Raw genomic sequence first — 20,183 nt, 5'->3', positions numbered from 1 at the left:
CTTCAGGTCCTGCTGATGGAAGTCTCCCTACCTTCAGGTCCTGCTGATGTAAGTCTCCCTACCTTCAGGCCCTGCTGATGTAAGTCTCCCTACCTTCAGGTCCTGCTGATGCTAGTCTCCCTACCTTCAGGTCCTGCTGATGTTAGTCTCCCTACCTTCAGGTCCTGCTGATGTAAGTCTCCCTACCTTCAGGTCCTGCTGATGTAAGTCTCCCTACCTTCAGGTCCTGTTGATACTAGTCTCCCTCAGTGACCATCAGGCCCTGCTGATGCTAGTCTCCCTACCTTCAGGCCCTGCTGATGTAAGTCTCCCTACCTTCAGGTCCTGCTGATGTAAGTCTCCCTACCTTCAGGTCCTGCTAATGTAAGTCTCCCTACCTTCAGTTCCTGCTGATGCTAGTCTCCCTACCTTCAGGTCCTGCTGATGCTAGTCTCCCTACCTTCAGGTCCTGCTGATGCTAGTTTCCCTACCTTCAGGTCCTGCTGATGCTAGTTTCCCTACCTTCAGGTTCTGCTGATGCTAGTTTCCCTACCTTCAGGTCCTGCTGATGCTAGTTTCCCTACCTTCAGGTCCTGCTGATGCTAGTTTCCCTACCTTCAGGTTCTGCTGATGCTAGTTTCCCTACCTTCAGGTTCCCCGGTGAAGAACTGGATCTCCTCTCCATTGTTGTACTCCATGTCCGGGTCAGTGACCTTGACCCTGCCCACCTCCGACCCCACAGTCTGGTTTTCCTTGACCTTGAACTGGATGGTAGTGGGCACAACGGGTGGCTTGTTGAGGTTGACCTTGATAGTGACCACTGTCTCGGCTGACTGTCTGAGGTCCCCCGAGTCAATGGCCTCAACCGAGAGGTGGTACACGTGACGGAATGGCTCAACTGTCAGCTTCTCGATGGCTACAATGTCACCTGGAGAAGGGATTAACTAAGTAACATTTCAACTATACCGAACAAAAAATGTTAGGGATCATGAATATTTTGGGGGGATGATTTTATTAAATTGCGTAGTTCAGTCCCCAAAAATATTTTGTTCAGTATATTCCAAATAATACATGATTAAATGTTCAAATTAGTTGTTGCAGTTTGGATAAATAGTTTGGATAAATACCAGAATGTCTCTGATAATACAAAGACGCTGCACCCTTCAGGCCCTCAACATCAACATGAAAACCAAACCTGTTTTACACTAGCTAGCAGATTTGTCATCATCTTCCATTATCCAGTGTATCATATCTCCAGTCTTTTATGACACAGACCCTGGACCCACTTGGATAGGACGCTACCATCTTCATGTTTCTTATCACTTACTAATCACAATTCTCTCGGCCATTTATGTAATTGGATGGCAAGTTTTTTGGTCGCATAACCCTTCAAAATGGTTCAAAATGAAGCCATAAAACTCAAAGTGGCATTTCATTGGTCAAAGTATAAGATAATATTTATAAACCTGAATCTGGATCCAAATCAAACTTCCCAAAAGCGCCGCCTCTAAGAAGATACGTGATCCTGTTGTTTTTGCGATGGATGTCTCTGTCAGTGGCCTTGATCCTCCCGACAACTTGTCCTACCCTTGTCCCAGCAGCTATACTCAAGTTGTATGTTCCCGGGAACACTGGAGCATTGTCGTTGACATCCTCAATATTGACAGTCAGGGACGTTGTGGAGTTCTTGCCTCTCCCAGACTCATCTGTTGCAGTGATCTAAACAAGCCACAAATTACTTAATCCTTACCAATACCAATGCATTACAACAATCTATTCACAAATCCTACATTGAAAATATTTTGCTGTGCAGAGTTGCCTCCCTTAGGCACACCAGCAACCAAGAATGTGGGTTCAAATCTTTGTTAGCACTGATCAGGTTTCTATGTGTATCAGCACCATTCCAATGCTTGCTGGATTCACCAAACGTCCGAGATATAAATCACTTTGGGCTTTCCTCCCACATCTAGCTGACAAGATGCCATAACTGAAATATTGTTCAAAGAAGTGTTAAAAATAACACACTTAGGAATTGAGAAACACAAGTTCACCCACAGTCAAATTGTATGAACTCTGCTCCTCAGCGTCTAGTTTGCCGGGCGTCCTCAGCTTGAGGCGGCCGCTGTCCGAGTCCAGGATGAACCTTTCACTACCCTCACCACCAAGATGTAGGGTGGTCAGTCGGTGAGCCTCCGTGGCATCGGCGTCAACAACACTCACTCCATCACTCTGGGGGGAAAAGGTGCCGATTATCAATAAGGTCAAAAAGAAACATGCGTGTTATAACGATTTCTATTGCCCTAAAAGAGATAGCAATGTCAGCATAACAGAAACATCCTGTGTTATGGCGTCATATAATGATTGATGTTACAGAGTACCAGGCTGACATTTCTCGATAAGTACTGGACTTTGGTTAAAATTTAGAGCACACGACAGCTCATCATTGAGCAGGGAAAATACAGAGATTATAAAACTTGAGTGTGTAACTGATTTTACAAACATAATTCATGTAGTAATGACAAAAGAAATGGCATTCATTTATAACTCCTAAATTTAATATCAAAAGACTGTGAACATTACTTATGACACTATTTTAGAATGAGTGATTGAATTGTGTTATATGCTGCAGTCAGCATGTTTACAACTGTATCCTAGCAACCTGTATGTGTATTCAAATCCAGACCAGACAGACCAGATGTCGGTTTTCGAGGACATTGAGATTATTCTATTAATCTTTAATTCTAATTCTAATTGCACGGGCTCAAGAATCTCCAACACATGTTCAGGACACAGCTACAGGCCATGATCCAGTGAGTATTCATCACCTTCGTCATGTGACTTCAATTATGTACATGTAGCCGGGGTAGTGGTATTTATTCGGCTCGGGCCGTTGGGAAACACAGACACAGGCAGATGGTGATAATGGATTTATTTCAAGGGGGGTGGCTGCTGTTGAAGAACTACCTGAAGAAAAGAAAATGTCCTTCCTCCTCAACAGCAGCACATGAAGTCATATATTTGCAAGTTTACAGGTATTATTTATCTTAAATATAAAAGTACAAAAGCCATTGATAAACTATACTAAAACTAACTTTAATGTTAAATTACTGTTATATGTTCATTATAGGATACTTGGAAAGCACATGGTCCAAAATGGACCATGTGGTTAATTATTTTACAAGCAAGTTTTATAATATCAATATTCCATTTACTAATTTAATATTACTTTAAATGATATTATATATATATTATTCAATTTAATTCAGCACCCTAATATAGATATTAATTTCTGACAGAAGCAGATGAAAACAGATTGAAATATGGCCATTCCATACCTGAAGAAAAGAAAATGTCCTTCCTCCTCAACAGCAGCACATGAAGTGAGGAGGAAGTCAGGTATGGAAGGAAGCTACCTGTAGAGGACCAGGGTGGCCAATTAGAAGACAGATTGCATTAAGCATCAAAGGAAGTGCTTAATGCAAGATATAAATAGACTGAGGGAAACCCTACAGGTGTAAAAAATGTCTAAAGATAGACAGAAGGTTGAAGGGGAAGATCTGGTGAGAGATTCCCAGAGACTGAAAATAAGGGTGTTGAGTTGTTTAAAGAGTTAGATACTGATATTCAACTGTAGACAAGACAAACATTGAACATATAGATGATTATGATGATGATGTATGAATAATGATATAACTATAGGAAGAATATAAGGTACCCTGCTACACGCACCCCCCTTTTGGGAATGGTGCCCTCACCATACGCAGCTGAAAACAGACGAACAGCCAAGGAAAGGAGCAGGATAACAAAAGGTTGCAGAAAATTAAACCTGAGAAAGCAATAACATGTGCTCAAACATATATACAATGGACTAAGTAGAGAACTATACCCAAACCATGTTCTGTTTCACCACCCATTGACCGTCAGTCATCCACTTTGGTTTCTGGCGTGACCTGCCAGGTCTTGTAACCACTGGTGGGGTGACAGAAGATAATTCTGGAACAACAGAAGTGGAAGGGCTGGAAGGCACTGGGGAAGTCGAAATTCCTCCAGGCAACTCGAGTGACGGCAACACCATAGATGGCGTCGTTGAAGAGGGAACACCAGATAATTGAGCTGGTGGTGACCTTGGAAACGAAGGAGTTTCAACCGGCTGACCCAATGGAGAACCCCCAGGCACTGGAGATAAAGGAATTTCCACATCCAGGTCGGTTGTAGAAATCTCCAAAGCGGTGTTGGAGGTATCACCAGGTACAGCGGAAGCTCCTAGAGAAGGCGGAGGGCTCCGAGGTTTAGGAATGGGACGGCCATCCGAACCAATGGGAAGGAGTAAATTGCGGTGAAGTACACGATGCTCCCTAGTGCCTTCCTTGCGGACTTTAAACACAGGAACATTAGAATTCGGCTGTGATTCCACCACATAGAAATCTTTCTCCCATCGGTCGGCAAGCTTCTGTTTCCCACGAATGTTGACATTGCGGACCAACACAACATCACCTACCTTAACAGTAGCACCACGAGCCTTCAGATTATAAGTCTTCCTCTGTTTGGCCCGGGCCTTGTCCATGTTTTGAGTAGCGAGCTCATACGCAGTTGTCAACTTGCGCTTCAAATCAGCAGCAAACTGCGTATAAGATGGCGATGAAGTGTTGGCGAGAGACGTGCCAAAGGCAACATCAACAGGCAGTCTAGGATGTCTGCCGAACATGAGAAAGTAGGGCGTGAACCCAGAAGACTCGTGCAAGGTACAGTTATAGGCATGGACCACATGAGCAATATGGTCCTTCCAACGTGCCTTTTCCTGATCCTGCAGAGTCCCGAGCATCCCAAGAAGTGTCCGGTTAAACCGTTCACATAACCCGTTCCCCATGGGGTGATAGGGAGTTGTCCTTGTTTTCTGTATCCCAAGTATGCTGCACATTTGTTTGATAACATCACTTTCGAAATTCCGTCCCTGATCTGAATGTAACCTTTCAGGGAGGCCATAGTGTACGATAAAGTGCTCAAACAAGGCCTTTGCTGTTGTTCGCGCTGTTTGATTACGAGTTGGAATCGCAACAGCATACTTGGTGAAGTGGTCAGTAATGACCAGAACATTTTCGTAACCACCAGATGAAGGTTCCAGACTGAGATAGTCAACACACACCATTTCCATGGGTTGAGTGGTCTGAATGTTGACCAATGGTGCGCGCTCAGTCTGATTAGGAGCTTTCCGAAGAATGCACCTCTGGCAGCTACGAATGTGGTTCTCGACATCTCCCATCATTCCTGGCCAATAAAACCTCGTCCGTAGGAGAGCCACAGTCCTGTCCCTACCCAGATGCCCCATCCCGTCATGAAGATGAGTAATGACGGATTCTCGTTGAGGCTCTGGGACAATGAGTTGAAAGTAGGGATAATCACCTTCTGTAGTCTTCTGTCTCCTATAAAGGAGATTGTTATTGATGGAGAGAGCATCCCACTGCCTGAGGATTGAAGCTGTGTCACGATCAAATGACCTAAGAGACTCCTTTGAAGGGCGCTGATCTTTACGGAGAAGGTCCACAATCGTGCAGATTGAGGGGTCCGCCTGCTGACAAGATAGCATCTGATGATCAGTCCCAACATTGGTAGACTCGAAATCATCAACTGCTAAAACACAGTTCAATACCTCATGACAAAGTGAGAGCGTCTCTACAACACTAGACGTCTGCTGACTGTTGCAAACCGCAGACACAGATTGGATATCCATGACCTCACGTGGCAACCTGGACAACGCATCAGCATCCTTGTTCCTTGCCCCTGGTACATACTCTACAGAAAAGTCGTAAGCAGCAAGGTCAGCGAGCCAACGATGTCCAGTTGCATCCAATTTCGCTGATGTTAAAACGTAAGTGAGGGGGTTGTTGTCGGTCTTAACGGTGAATGGGTTGCCATACAGGTAGTCATGGAACTTCCTGGTGACAGCCCATTTCAGAGCTAGAAACTCTAATTTGTGAGCTGGGTAGTTGCGCTCTGATTTGGAAAGCCCTCGGCTCGCATAGGCTATCACTCGTTTCTGGCTATTTTGGGTTTGGTAAAGTACCGCGCCTAAGCCATCGCCACTTGCATCAATGTGCAGTTCGAATGGCTGAGTGAAGTCTGCGAAAGCCAAAATGGGAGCGCTGATAAGTTTACCAACAAGCTCACTGAAAGCCGACTGCTGCTCCTCCCCCCATATCCAGTTCTGGTCGGGTTTGCTATTTTTCCTTTTCTTGCCGGATTGACCAACAAGTAAATTTGTCAAGGGCTTTGCAACTTTGGCATAATTAGGCACAAAGCGACGATAATATCCAGAGAAGCCAAGAAAACGACGAACATCATCCACATTCTGTGGAACTGGCCAGGTCTCCAGTGCCGCAATCTTCTCAGGGTCTGTCGTGATACCCTCCTCAGAGATTACGTGACCCAGATATTTCACAGAGGTCTGCAAGAACTGGCACTTAGAAGGCTTAAGTTTGAGGCCATTCTTGCGCAATCGAAGAAAGATTGCACGTAATCTCTCCAGATGCTCATCAAAGGTCTTTGAAAACACAATGATGTCATCAAGGTAAATGAGACACTGTAGGAGATGGATGTCGCCCATACATCTCTCCATAAGACGTTGAAAAGTTGCGGGAGCATTTGTGAGACCAAAAGGCATCGAGTTACACTCGTAAAATCCTAATGGACCAACCGTAAAAGCAGTACGGGCTTTATGTTCCTCAGCAACTTCGACCTGCCAATAGCCCGACTTCAGGTCAAGACAAGTGAAGTACTTGGCACCATGAAGTGCATCAAGGGTCTCCTCAATCCGTGGTAAAGCATAAGAGTCTCTAACTGTACGACTATTAAGTTGGCGATAGTCTATACAGAAACGTAAAGACGAGTCCCTTTTGCGAACAAGAACCACGGGAGAGGCATAAGGACTAGAAGAAGGACGAATAACCTTAGCATCCAACATGTTCTTCAGATGGTCCTTAACCTCTTGATACAATGCAGGTGGAATGCGCCTATGTCTTTCCCTGAAAGGACGTTCATCAGTTAGCTCAATCCTGTGAGTGACTAAGTCTGTGTGGCCCATATCCATATCAGACTTGCTGAAGATGTCATCAAACTCACTAAGAAGATCGCGAAGCTTTGCTATTTCCTCTGGAGTATGTATCTGACCCAGGGTTTCTAAATTGAAAATGTCTTTAGACTCGGGGCCAGATGTGAAAGCCGGCTCATCCGTAGAGGAGAGACCATCTAAGACATCTACTTGCTCTAAACAACAAAGTACTGTCTTGGCTGGAATAGTAACAGCCTTGGTAGATGGATTGGCAACCTCAACCTTAATCCTATTTGTAGACTGTCCTGGTATAAAATTCACAACCCCATTAACAAGGTTAAGTGAACCAGGTAGTGTGGGGGCAGCTGTAGTACAAAACTGCATGCCAATCCGAGGTGGTTTACCCCTGCTTATACCTGCAATAATCTGATTACATAAAGCAGGGATAACAATTGGCTTGGTTGTCCGCACACACTCAGTCCGGTTAAGGTCTTCCCGACGCCTAATGAGCCATTGCTGAGCCTGACTCCAAGGTGATGCAGTGGCTGCTATTGGTGCACCATGCAGGCTTTCAGCAGCAGTCATGACATTTGTCCCTAATAGTAAAGGCACCTTGAAGTGGTAGTCAGTATTGGGCACTACAAGTATCGGTATAGTTACCTCAACTTCCTGACCTAAGAAGTCACTAGGGATTAGGATTATAGCTTCAACATACCCCAAGTAGGGTAACTTAGCTTCCCCGGCTCCTTTTAACTTCAAGAGTGAACCTAGACTATGGAGTGTATGTTGAGGGAGGTTATTTGTGTAAAATGTCTCGGACATAGTGGTAACCTGGGACCCTGTGTCTACAAGAACATTACATAAGTGGCCTTCTACCCTAACAGATGTGACGTTTGCGGGACCAATCAAATTTGATGGCAACCCAGAATTGGAGCTAATGTCGGAGTCCAATGTTCGCCCCATAACATTGACTCCTAGGAGTTTAAAGCGGGGCACTGTGGGTGACGCCGCCTAACCCCTATCTTCCCGCAATCATAACAGTGTACCTCAGTTTTTGAGGCTAACTGTGATTGAGAAGCATATGGTGTACGTGATGTGCTACCTTGTGTAACTACATTTGTAGTGGTAGACCTAGGGGGTAGATTCTGAGCCTGAGATTGGGCCTTATTGGCTTGATTCTGGGCTGTATTTGAGGGCCTATGAGATTTATACTCCAGGGTGTTAACCCTATCCCCAACAGACCTAAGGTTCTTATCAATCACCTTTAGGCGGAATAGCACATCATCCAGTTGTCTGTTGCTAGTTGTAGTGGTAGTCAATTGACATGATTGTGCATCCCCAGGGGTGGCTAACTCCTCCTCAACCCTACGGACAGCAAGCAGCAGCTTGTTATAGTCCGTACCTGAATCAAAGTGATGGCGAGTCGCTTGCTTCAGGTCATCACGAGTGAGACCCATCCAGAACCGGCTTCGAAGCAAGCTAGGTGCAGCATTGTGTGGTAAAGTGCCAGATGCCTCTATCTTGGAGATCAAATCCCGGAGGCGGCAACTCCACACAGCGACAGACTCATTCTTTTCCTGGCGGGCAGTGTAAAAACGCTCCATAAGCGTCTCGCCAGGCATCACATTGCCAAACACTAAGTCCAACTGCTCAATAGCAGTGTCAAGGGTAACAGTTTCTGAAAGCCCACTAAGTAGGTCAGCAGCTGAACCCTTGGCGGACCTCCGCATGGCATTTAGAATTGAAGTGTCCGAGAATGCATTCTCCCTACGACACCCAACAATCTCTAAATGCCATTGCTTATACTTGACCTCACCCTTGGTCCCATCCCCAGAAAATGATGACAACCGTGGACTGGGAGAATTGATAATGGGCATGTAAGTAGGCTGAAAGGGTGTGACAAGTCTAGGAGGAGCACCTACACTATGGCTATAAAAGGTAGTTGGATTATAACCTGGATATGGTGTTGGAATAGTGCGGCTAGGCCAAGACTCATGCGGTGTGTGTGAAGGTTGTGATGGGTAACTATTCAGGTAAGGTGTAGAAGTTGCCCTAGGCTGAACAAAGTTGTAAATTGAACCATGAGGCCTAGGCAGTGAAGCTGGTAGGTCCATCATAGGACTAAGGTTCACAGTCGCCGGAGAAATCTGAAACAGATTCTCAGAACCTGTGGGCATAGGTGACCTTGATGGTGGCGTATGACTAAGCAGATGAGGTACCGGCCTAGGGGAGTGAACAGGTAATGCCACCCTAGGACTGGTATATATTGTAGGTGGAATAGTGTAAGTATTGGACAACCCAAGACCTGGTGCACCAGTACCAGTAACACGATATGTCGTATTGGGATGCTGCAGCTGATTTGCAATATCATCTGCTAGTCTATTTAGCACACCAGTGCGGACCGAAGGATGCAGATGCTGAAGGCAGCTAAGTACCACATCGACCTCCGGGTCCCCACTTACATTAGCTTCAGCCATGGTGATACAAACTAAAGTGCAAGGATGTTTGATATGAGAGGAATATGAACTATATGACACTATCAAAACTGAAGTACCTCCTAAAAGGCGACAAGAATCTCACAAGTTAAGATCCAACAAACATCTGAACATCAACAAACTATGAGCTCCTCACCAAAGGATACAAAATGGATGCGTCTGAAGTTCAGCATCTAGTGCACCACAAGGTACAAGAACAATGAACTGCAGCTAGCCAAAAATAGAAGTAAGGGAACCAAAAGTCCTCACTGAGCTAAACTGGAAAAGCAGAAACCAAATACCAAAATACGAAGTATCTGACAAAGTCTCCAGAACAAAAGGGAAAAATACAACTTTAGTTTGCTAAGGTAAGTAATACGAAAAAGGTAAGTGGCAAGGTAGGTGTAAGAACAACTGACCACTTGTTGTAATAAGAAATATTACATGACTAAGCTACCACAATCTGGTTACCAAGCAGATGTGTAGGATAAACTAAGTCAATTACGGCAAAGATCACAACAATCTTACCAAAATGTTGCGAGCAGGAATATATATAGGAAGAACTAAGTATGAAGCAATATATAAGTTGCGAACGAGAAGTAATCAACACAAGAGTAATGAATTTGTTTTGATTTGAATGATGAACTAAGATGATGAAATGGTATGAATGAATAGGACGGCACAAGGACAAGACATGATATGGCAAATGTTAGTTGAGCAGATAAGGAATTTCCCAGCAGTGAAAAATATTTCAGACAGGAAAGAAGAGTGAGAAATTTAAAGTAAGAAATATGAAATAACTATTTTAGGGTACTTACTTTGCCAAAAGGTATCCAAGTGACTTAACAAATTAAATGGCTTATCTTATACCAGTAAACTGCAAATTAATTTAATAAAATTCATTGAATGAAGATGAAAATTACAATATATCACAATTAGCTATCACAGTTAAAGGGCAGTATAAATAGAATTTATCAAAATTCTGTAAAGATATAGGTTGATTTTAAATAAGAATTTAATTAAATGAGAATTCTGCAATGATAACTCAGAATGGCAACAAGTGGGTCACACAGCTGTACAACTTTACAGTTGTCAACAGTGCTTCCTAAGTGGAAAATATGATGATCACAAGTGTGACAAGATAAAGTTTCAAAAATGTTCAAGTAATGGTGATGAACATATCAAGCATATATATATATACAATGAAACAGTCAACTAATGACATTCTGATAAAATTTAGTTCAGAATGTAAACAAAGTTCATGGTCACAGTTCACAGATCAAAAGTTCATGTGTGAACAAAATGACAAATACATGTAAATCAGTTAAAATAAAAGTCACACTTCCAGGAATTGGAGGAAGCACCTCAATTTTAGCACTGATGCAGACGAAAAGTTCAACGTCATAACAAAGTGTAGATCACTGACGATTGAGGATCAAGATTAAATTTTAGTCAGAGTTATAGCTCAACGCTACACACAAAACTTCCACAAGTTGCATGGAAGAAACATCCTGAATCTTCAATGAAGAATCCTTCAACAGTGATGAAGGATTACCCCCAGAACACGATGAAGTTGATGAAGCCTGTGTCCAGAGTGACAGCCAACGGCCCCACGTTGGGCGCCAAATTTGTAGCCGGGGTAGTGGTATTTATTCGGCTCGGGCCGTTGGGAAACACAGACACAGGCAGATGGTGATAATGGATTTATTTCAAGGGGGGTGGCTGCTGTTGAAGAACTACCTGAAGAAAAGAAAATGTCCTTCCTCCTCAACAGCAGCACATGAAGTCATATATTTGCAAGTTTACAGGTATTATTTATCTTAAATATAAAAGTACAAAAGCCATTGATAAACTATACTAAAACTAACTTTAATGTTAAATTACTGTTATATGTTCATTATAGGATACTTGGAAAGCACATGGTCCAAAATGGACCATGTGGTTAATTATTTTACAAGCAAGTTTTATAATATCAATATTCCATTTACTAATTTAATATTACTTTAAATGATATTATATATATATTATTCAATTTAATTCAGCACCCTAATATAGATATTAATTTCTGACAGAAGCAGATGAAAACAGATTGAAATATGGCCATTCCATACCTGAAGAAAAGAAAATGTCCTTCCTCCTCAACAGCAGCACATGAAGTGAGGAGGAAGTCAGGTATGGAAGGAAGCTACCTGTAGAGGACCAGGGTGGCCAATTAGAAGACAGATTGCATTAAGCATCAAAGGAAGTGCTTAATGCAAGATATAAATAGACTGAGGGAAACCCTACAGGTGTAAAAAATGTCTAAAGATAGACAGAAGGTTGAAGGGGAAGATCTGGTGAGAGATTCCCAGAGACTGAAAATAAGGGTGTTGAGTTGTTTAAAGAGTTAGATACTGATATTCAACTGTAGACAAGACAAACATTGAACATATAGATGATTATGATGATGATGTATGAATAATGATATAACTATAGGAAGAATATAAGGTACCCTGCTACATACAGATAAGGTACTCCACCCCATACACAACCTATAAAGCAGTGTCGCTCCAGCGACAAGTACCTCGAGAATTATACAGACTCCTGGGCTCGCTCCAGCGGCAAGTACCTCGAGAATTATAGAGATTCTGGGCTGTGGTAATAGAGTGCTCAAACCACCCGAGACCTCCGGAACTTTATTTGTAGTAATTTTGTTCCACGGGAACCAATTTTACCAGAGCTAATTCGAACAAGGAACATACATCCCCTTCAGTTACACTTGACTGACATCTTTCTATGTTTCGCCTGGTTTCTATTGACTATACTGAACCAAAAATCCTCTGACAAATAACAACATACTTCCCCTGCTTTGCATGAGATTTAACTCATTATCCACCCATTTACTATTGGACTATACTTGTAACCAACCTAGAGACAATGTAGAGAACTTTGGAAATGAATGTAGTACTTCAGCACACTGCACTGACATTAGTGTGATTCCTGTAACAGGGAATTAATATCACACACACTGAAAACTGGTTTCACAATATTCTGGAACATTCTAACTCCCAACAGAACTCATTTCCTAGTTAGATCTGACCGGACTTAATTCTCAGAGGAAAACATATCCATTGGTCATTTCCAGATAAACGAGCAATGCTCCATGTATGTGCTACTTTAGTATCGGAGATCAAGTGAGAATTGACACTTAGGGATCTGGACAAATTACTGGAATAATAGTCACAGTTCCATTAAGAAGTCCTTCTTGGTTCCAAGCAATGGAACTATTCAGCCTATACCACTGTCTGACTTGCTAATCTCTGACCTTGTGATGTAATAATATTTAAGCACACATTCCAGGCAAACCTTAGGTACCATTTATGAGAGATGAGAATACATTCTTCAATCATAGCATTTAAGAATGACATTATGTGATAAAGAGGTTATATATTTGAATATCCCATATAAGGAATAAACACTACAATGTTTGTACCTGATAACCTATTTATATCACACATACTAGATTTCTTCTTTCTTTTTTTTTAATATTGTTTTTAAAAAGAAGTATGTGTTACATAAAATGTGCTTACACCCAGAGTAGCAGAAAGCCCATGACATACAGCACAACTTATCTGTACATCTTAGTTTTTTTACAGAAAATAACATAATTCTCACTCACACATTCACTCTAGTAATACAAACATACTGCATATATCAAGTATGCATAAACTATTAAAGTTTGTATATCATATTGCAGTGCAGGAAAGTACATGGTCTCAAACATTAAAGTCTTAAGTATAAAACTAAAATTAAAAATGAAAGCTGCTCCTCATTTTCAAAAAGTTGATGATACAGCATCCATCACCATAGAATTTCTACTCATGACCTGTCTTGAAAGCAATATCTTTTTCAGTGTCGTATCGCAAAAAAGCTTCTTTCCTATAAACATGAAAATAAGCTTTTGTATTTTGGAATTTGCATCTATAAATATAGCATCCTAGATTTCTCATGTAATGTGGTCTGTGTCGCTCACCATCTCCAGGAACTCGGTCACTGTATTCTCTATCATGGAGGCCACATAACCTGACGGAGAGCTGAACACCGGAATGTTGTCGTTGACGTCGGTCACTGCGACGGTCACTGTAGTGGTCACTGTGAAGGAGGGTGCCCCTGGGTTGACCACTCGGACAGGCACAGTGAGGTAGTCCTCCTTCTCCCTGTCCAAACCCCTCTTGGTTGTCAGGGTACCGGTCTTCCTTCGGAACTCAAATGGTGCTGAAAGTAATGACACCAGGACTAACTGATGGACTGGGAGAGTGAGTATGGTTTTATACCGCTATTGGCAACATTCCAGCAATATCAGGGCAGGAAACACCAGAAATGGACATATTATATTGAACCCATATTGAACCAATCTCATTAAAGTCAGATCTTAGTTCTCGCTAAACAAAGATCTGAGGACATCCCATTACGGGTCACGTCAGACAGACCTTGCACGAACTTTGACCGACCAATGGAATGTCCAATCAGAAGGCAGCTTTCTCGTGCTTTACGGCACTAATTTCAAATTGGCGACTACGCTTCGAAACATATTTTGACAAATTCTCGATTACAAATTGGAAACCTGAACAAAAAAACATTCTGGAATGGTTAATAGATGGTCTAGATTTTAAGGATTCAGTTGTTAAACCCGTAACTATCATTCGGAATACCCCATCTTAAAGTTTTTGAGATTGCATGATTAGAAATCACATTCCGACTGTCACTTTTATAATCTGGTAAGCGACACACTGATTGGTCGGATGAAAGGTCGTTCTGACGTGACCCCATATGGGATGTCTTCAGATCTTTGTTTAGCGGTAGTGAGAACTGTCTGATTTTAAAGAGATTGATATTGAACCCATGTGGCATGACAAGTGAACGCTTTAACCACTATACCACACTGCCACAACAATCAGTGATGTCACTAATATGAAAAGATATATTTTGCTCTTTATTTAACAAATTACAAACCAAAGAATTATTTTTATGTCTTATGATGTCATGATTGTGCCAATGAACATTTGTCATTTTCCCCTGAAAGTATTTTTTATATGAAGCCCTGAAAGTATTTTTGTCATTTCCCCTGAAAGTATTTTTTTCATATCACCCTGAAAGTATTTTTATCATTTTCCCTGAAAGTATTTTTTCATAATCCCCTGAACCTATATTTCCATTTTGATCCCCCCCCCCCCCCACACACACACACACACACCACCCCAATAGTGATAAGTTATGCCCTATTCTGCCTATATAAGCTCAGAAACATATATTAAGTCTTTGAAAGGCATCTATATTATTTCTAAATTAAAGAATTTCCTTGTGACAAATATGAGCACAACCATAATGTAATACATTATGAAACAGCTAGAAAAAGATTATATAATTGTGTACAGTTAGTTTACTAGGTATGCCAGTTAAATACAAAACACATGAAGCAATATGAATTCAGCCTAGCACAGTGAATCTCACCTTGTGCATCTGTGACAGTGAATTCAAACTTCTCATATGGGTTTGATGCTGTGTCTGGGTCGTCCAGAGTTACCTCCCCTACTACACTGCCCACAGGCTTGTTCTCCTCTACAGCAAAGGTGAAGCTGTCTGTGATGGTGGGCGGGGAGTTGACTGGCACCCTGATGGTGACGCTGGTGTCCCCGGAGAGTCGGCCCTCCCCACTGTCCAGAGCCTCGACATGCAGGATGTAGGTCCCCAGCACAGGTTCTCGCAGGATGTTCTCCGACAGACTCAACACACCTGGAACCACAGCGCTCACACATAACAATCATTAGGTCACACATTTTCTTCCTTGGTCACAGACTTTTTTGTGTGTGAAGAATGCAGTCAGTATGTGGGAATAAAAATAAGAACAGAATAAATAATATACATAAACTGTCAGGCAATAGAAAGTATACATTTAAAACTGGTTTTGGCCCACAAATTAATAACATTAACAAAACGTCACTATCATCATAATGGTTTAACAATGGTAGACTCTCTCAGAAGCCAGCCATGATATACATATTGAAATAGAATGTACCTATTTGTTAAATGTGTTCCTTCTCTGTGTACATCAATACATACACAAACTGCCGGGAAAAAGAAAATATACACTTGAACCTTGGATTTGGCCAAAACAAATATAAATGTAAACATAACAGAAAACAGCCTCAGACACACTGTAAATTTATGGTCCATTACACCAAATACATCACCATCAAATAACATTTCTTGTTTGTTTCATTTTTGGTCACCATCAAACATGGGTGTATACTCTCTTTGGCCTGGCAGTTTATTATTTGTTCTCCAAACGTTATTTTAATATATGAAAACTGGGAGGTAGGTGCGGAACATGGTATTACAAAAAACATCTTTCAGATTTATATTTCTTCTTCTGAATACACTGCAATGTACGTAGTGTTGGTTATGCTTGTCGTCTACTATACTGTGTGGCGAAAACATATTACTTTGGGCTTAAAAAATAAATAAAATGGTTCTCGTACAATGACTTTTGAAAATAAAGTTAGAGCTGGCGGTGGTTTTTTTTAGCTTGTTGAAACTAATATCTGACCAAACAAACAGTTTTGTACCATCAACCTGGGAAAGGGCCTCCCTACATAAACAAGCATACAAACTCCTATTGCTGCCATCACCATAACACGAGATGTGCAGTAGAGCAGTGCGCATGTAAAGGGAAGTAACTGTATGCTATATTTAAATGCACTGTCTTTAAGTATTAGGATTTTTATATTTTTTGAAAATGGAAATAAAAACGAAATGTGCGGTATACTTTATGATGGGCTGGGCAGTGCCTGACAACCAAGACTCACTATTAATTTTTTAGCCTTGGATTATTCGGATTCAGAATTATCTTAAAACGAAACAAATTACCAATTAGTTTTGTATGTAAAAAGAAATATACTACTCAAAAGAAGTCAAGGAAATATTTTTTCACATGACAAAACGGGTGCCATTTAACATATTTTGAATCGTATATTTTTGCCTTACATGGCACATGTTTTTACATTCCTGATTGTTGCACTAATATTCGACATCCAGACACAGTGTCGTCTTTCAACAGAACAAACATCACAAGGATGAGAGATTTACTGTTACCCTGGTCCGTTGTCATCCATAAGCGCTCCTATCGACTATCACGACTAATAACTTATCAAATACCTACAATATGTTATCGTAGGGCCTATATCACAGATCTTGATGAACTTTAACCTTACCTCATTTAAAAAATATACTTGACTGAATGGAATTTTAGTTAACAAGTTTTCACTATATAATATTCGTCAGAGGAAGAAGAATATAAAATAAGTTTTAGAAGATTATATTCAAACTATATATCTATATTTAAATATACGTAATCTCAAGCTTTCGGCTCCCGACTTTCGAGTCAAATCTGGACCAGACAAATCAGTGATTGATATCATGAGCAACAATCCATGCTGTCAAAGTATAATGACACACAATCAAACAAATCACTGAGTTGGAACTTGAGATCCATTACTACCAGTATAGGTTGCTGCAGACATATTCAACCTCTGTATCTTGATATATCTTCATGCATAACTAAAAAACAATAGTTAATCAAATCAAACTCCAAAATGAATACAGTAAACTATGTTTATGGCGAACACGCTTATAACAAACTGACCGATATAACAAACTTATTTTTTAGTCCCGTTCATTTGTTGTATATATGCTGTATATATGCTTATAATGAACTACAGTTATTACGAATTAAAATCAGTGGTGCCTTTGAGTTCGTTATACCCGTAGTTTACTGTACAGGGAAAATGTGTCTTTCTTCCAAGAGTTAATTTTTCATAGTTTCCCGTTTCAAAAATAAATTTATTCTTCCAACCTGTTTCACTGTCCAGTTCAAACTTTCCATATCCCCCAGATTTCAGGATGTAGGTGAGTTTGTTATTCCTCTCGGAGACGTCTCTATCCGTGGCCACAACTGTCCCGATCTCTGCACCGACTGGTGTGTTCGTGGCCACTTCAAACTCAAAATCATCCTTGAATTCCGGTGGATTGTCATTAAAGTCATCTACATCAATAAACACCGGCACCGACGACTGCTGAGTCTTCCCACCGGAGTCATCCACTGCAGTCAGCTGCAAGACACACAGCAGTCCATATGTGAAGGTGAAAGAATACCACACTGATGACAGCCAATAATTGACAAATAGTTGACGGTCTTGATCCATATCAATTGGTGGTTTTGTTTGTTTGTTAGCAATATTCCAGCTACATGATGGCGTTTGTAAATAATCGAGTCTGGACTGTAAGATCAAGTGTATATTATGAGCATTGATTTACACAAGAGGGATACGAGGACATGTATCAACCAAGTCAGCCAGCCTGACCACCTGGTCCCATTAGTCGACACATTTATTAAGAAATGACTTTCATGTTTTGCAGGTTCATTGGAGTATGAACATTCATAGTGAGGGCCAAACTGTATGAATGTTGGGGCTTGTAACACTATTTTCTATCTTGAAGGATGAATGCACAATTTCATTTAGTGTGTGTGACTTCATGTTGACAGCCACACAACAACCGGCTGTATCACGGAATAAAATAGTTCCTCAAAAGTAGAAGTGACATGAACGCATTTATGATCAAAGTGCTCAACAGAAACATCTTTTGTTGTTCGGTTACAACAAATAGATTTAAATATCATCATTAGCTGAAAAAGGTCTTCCGAGCAGCCAGCCTATAACGGCCCTTATCATTTACGTAGCCAAGTGATATTTTCAGGCACATATCTGCGACCCAAATGGAGAGCTGTTCAGAGTGTTACAGTATAATAGATGTGTAGGACCTCGTTCCATAAAGCGATTGTAGCGCAAAGACAATCACCACTTTAACATAGACTTATGACAGTCGTAGCGTTATGATCGCTTTGTTGAACGGGACCCAGAAGTCTTACAGTCAGGTTGAAGGTGGCCTGGGTTTCACTGTCAACACTCTGGGGAGTGTGGAGAATAAGATGCCCTGAAGCCCGGTCTATCTGGAACAGGTCACTGCCAGGTCCGGTCAGCCTGAGCTGAATGTTTTCCAGGTCAGCATCGGGGTCGGCATCATCCACAACTATCGGCCGATTCTGCAGAACACATGAACAGCACTTACTTTCAGTGTGAGACACGACCTTCTTACAATGATTGCACTTACATTAAGCAAATTTGGATTTGAAACATGCTATTAACATCTTCAATACAAGGAATTTTGGAACGTCGACAAAGAATTTATCTTCAAACCAACTTCATGTTTGTCTTTTGACACATAGAGAATCTCAACCGAGTCTTTTGATATCAAATATATCTACACGAGTTGCTAAAAGTGGAAAATTTGCATAGGAGTTTTTCCACTTTTATCAAAGAGTGTTGATATATTTTATATCAAAAGACATGAAGATGAGATTTATTTATCATCCAACATCATTCTTCCAACTTTTTCAGTTTGTATACAGTAATAAGCAGTGTCTTAAGTGTAAAAAGTACTGCTAGCAGAGCCATAAGTGATGTCATATGATTGAGATGTGATGGTAACCAATGACGTCACAATGGTTTGCAAAGCATTGTGACGCAATTTCATTCCAGCGATATCTACAATGTAGATATCGCTTGATCTCACCCAAGCGATATCTACTGTGGGAGCCAGTTTTGAATGACAAAGCAGCTTCAACCTCCCTCGTCACATACCAGATACACGATGTACGGGTCAAGGGAGTCGAAGGTCTCGGGGACAACTCCATGATATCCATCGGCTACATTGAAGGTGGGACTGTTGTCGTTGATGTCCAGGATGTGGACGGTGGTGATGATGGTGCCGGTGAAGGAGGGTGCACCCTGGTCCACCACTTGCACAGGGAGGCTGACAGATGCGGACTTCTCCCGGTCCAGGGAGGATGTGGTGTGGATCGTGCCCGTTGTCCGGTCAACAGCCAGTGGCACTGCACAATAACCAGAACAAGTGAGTGAATTAGGATGATGATGATCATGATGCTGATGATGATGATGGTGATGATGATGATGTAGATTTTACGAGTGCTTCTGGTGAATCTGATTTTGCACTTGGGTTTAATTAGGAGTCATTAAGTGTTAACATATTTGCAGGTGTTATTGAATATATGATACCTGGAAATGGTGTAAGACAGAGATTTCAATCAATAATAAGAAGAAATCTGAAAACACATTGTATTGTATATATCCCATGTGTACCTGAGTGTTCCCATGTGTACGTGAGTGATCTAATGTGTACCTGAGTGACCCAATGTGTACCTGAGTGATTTAATGTGTACCTGAGTGACCCAATGTGTACCTGAGTGATTTAATGTGTACCTGAGTGACCCAATGTGTACCTGAGTGATTTAATGTGTACCTGAGTGATTCCATGTGTACCTGAGTGATCCAATCTGAACCTGAGTGATCCAATCTGAACCTGAGTGATCCCATGTGTACCTGAGTGATCCAGTGTGTACCTGAGTGATCCAGTGTGTACCTGAGTGATCCCATGTGTACCTGAGTGATCCAATGTGTCCTGAGTGATCCAATGTGTACCTGAGTGGTCCAATGTGTACCTGAGTGATCCAATGTGTACCTGAGTGATCCAATGTGTACCTGAGTGATCCAGTGTGTACCTGAGAGATC

At 41.5% G+C, this 20,183-nt stretch overlaps 1 protein-coding gene across 1 annotated transcript in view; it reads right to left on the bottom strand.

Moving 5' to 3' along the window:
• LOC124147332 (protocadherin Fat 1-like) overlaps positions 1-20,183 on the bottom strand; it is a 159,776-nt gene that overhangs the window by 30,437 nt on the left and 109,156 nt on the right. Inside the window, exons 62-69 of the mRNA XM_048402375.1 lie at positions 19,236-19,486; positions 18,464-18,637; positions 17,390-17,645; positions 14,989-15,270; positions 13,511-13,752; positions 2,035-2,208; positions 1,446-1,698; positions 626-907 (exon numbers count right to left, since the gene is read on the bottom strand). Coding sequence (XP_048258332.1) covers positions 626-907; positions 1,446-1,698; positions 2,035-2,208; positions 13,511-13,752; positions 14,989-15,270; positions 17,390-17,645; positions 18,464-18,637; positions 19,236-19,486 — 1,914 coding nt within the window. The remainder of the gene's footprint in view (positions 1-625; positions 908-1,445; positions 1,699-2,034; positions 2,209-13,510; positions 13,753-14,988; positions 15,271-17,389; positions 17,646-18,463; positions 18,638-19,235; positions 19,487-20,183) is intronic.

Source organism: Haliotis rufescens, unplaced genomic scaffold, assembly GCF_023055435.1.
Source record: "Haliotis rufescens isolate VD_foot unplaced genomic scaffold, xgHalRufe1.0.p SCAF_26, whole genome shotgun sequence".
Classification (NCBI taxonomy): Eukaryota; Metazoa; Mollusca; class Gastropoda; order Lepetellida; family Haliotidae; genus Haliotis; species Haliotis rufescens.
Note: the sequence above shows the minus strand (reverse complement) of the source record. Positions and strands in the feature narration are given on the sequence as shown.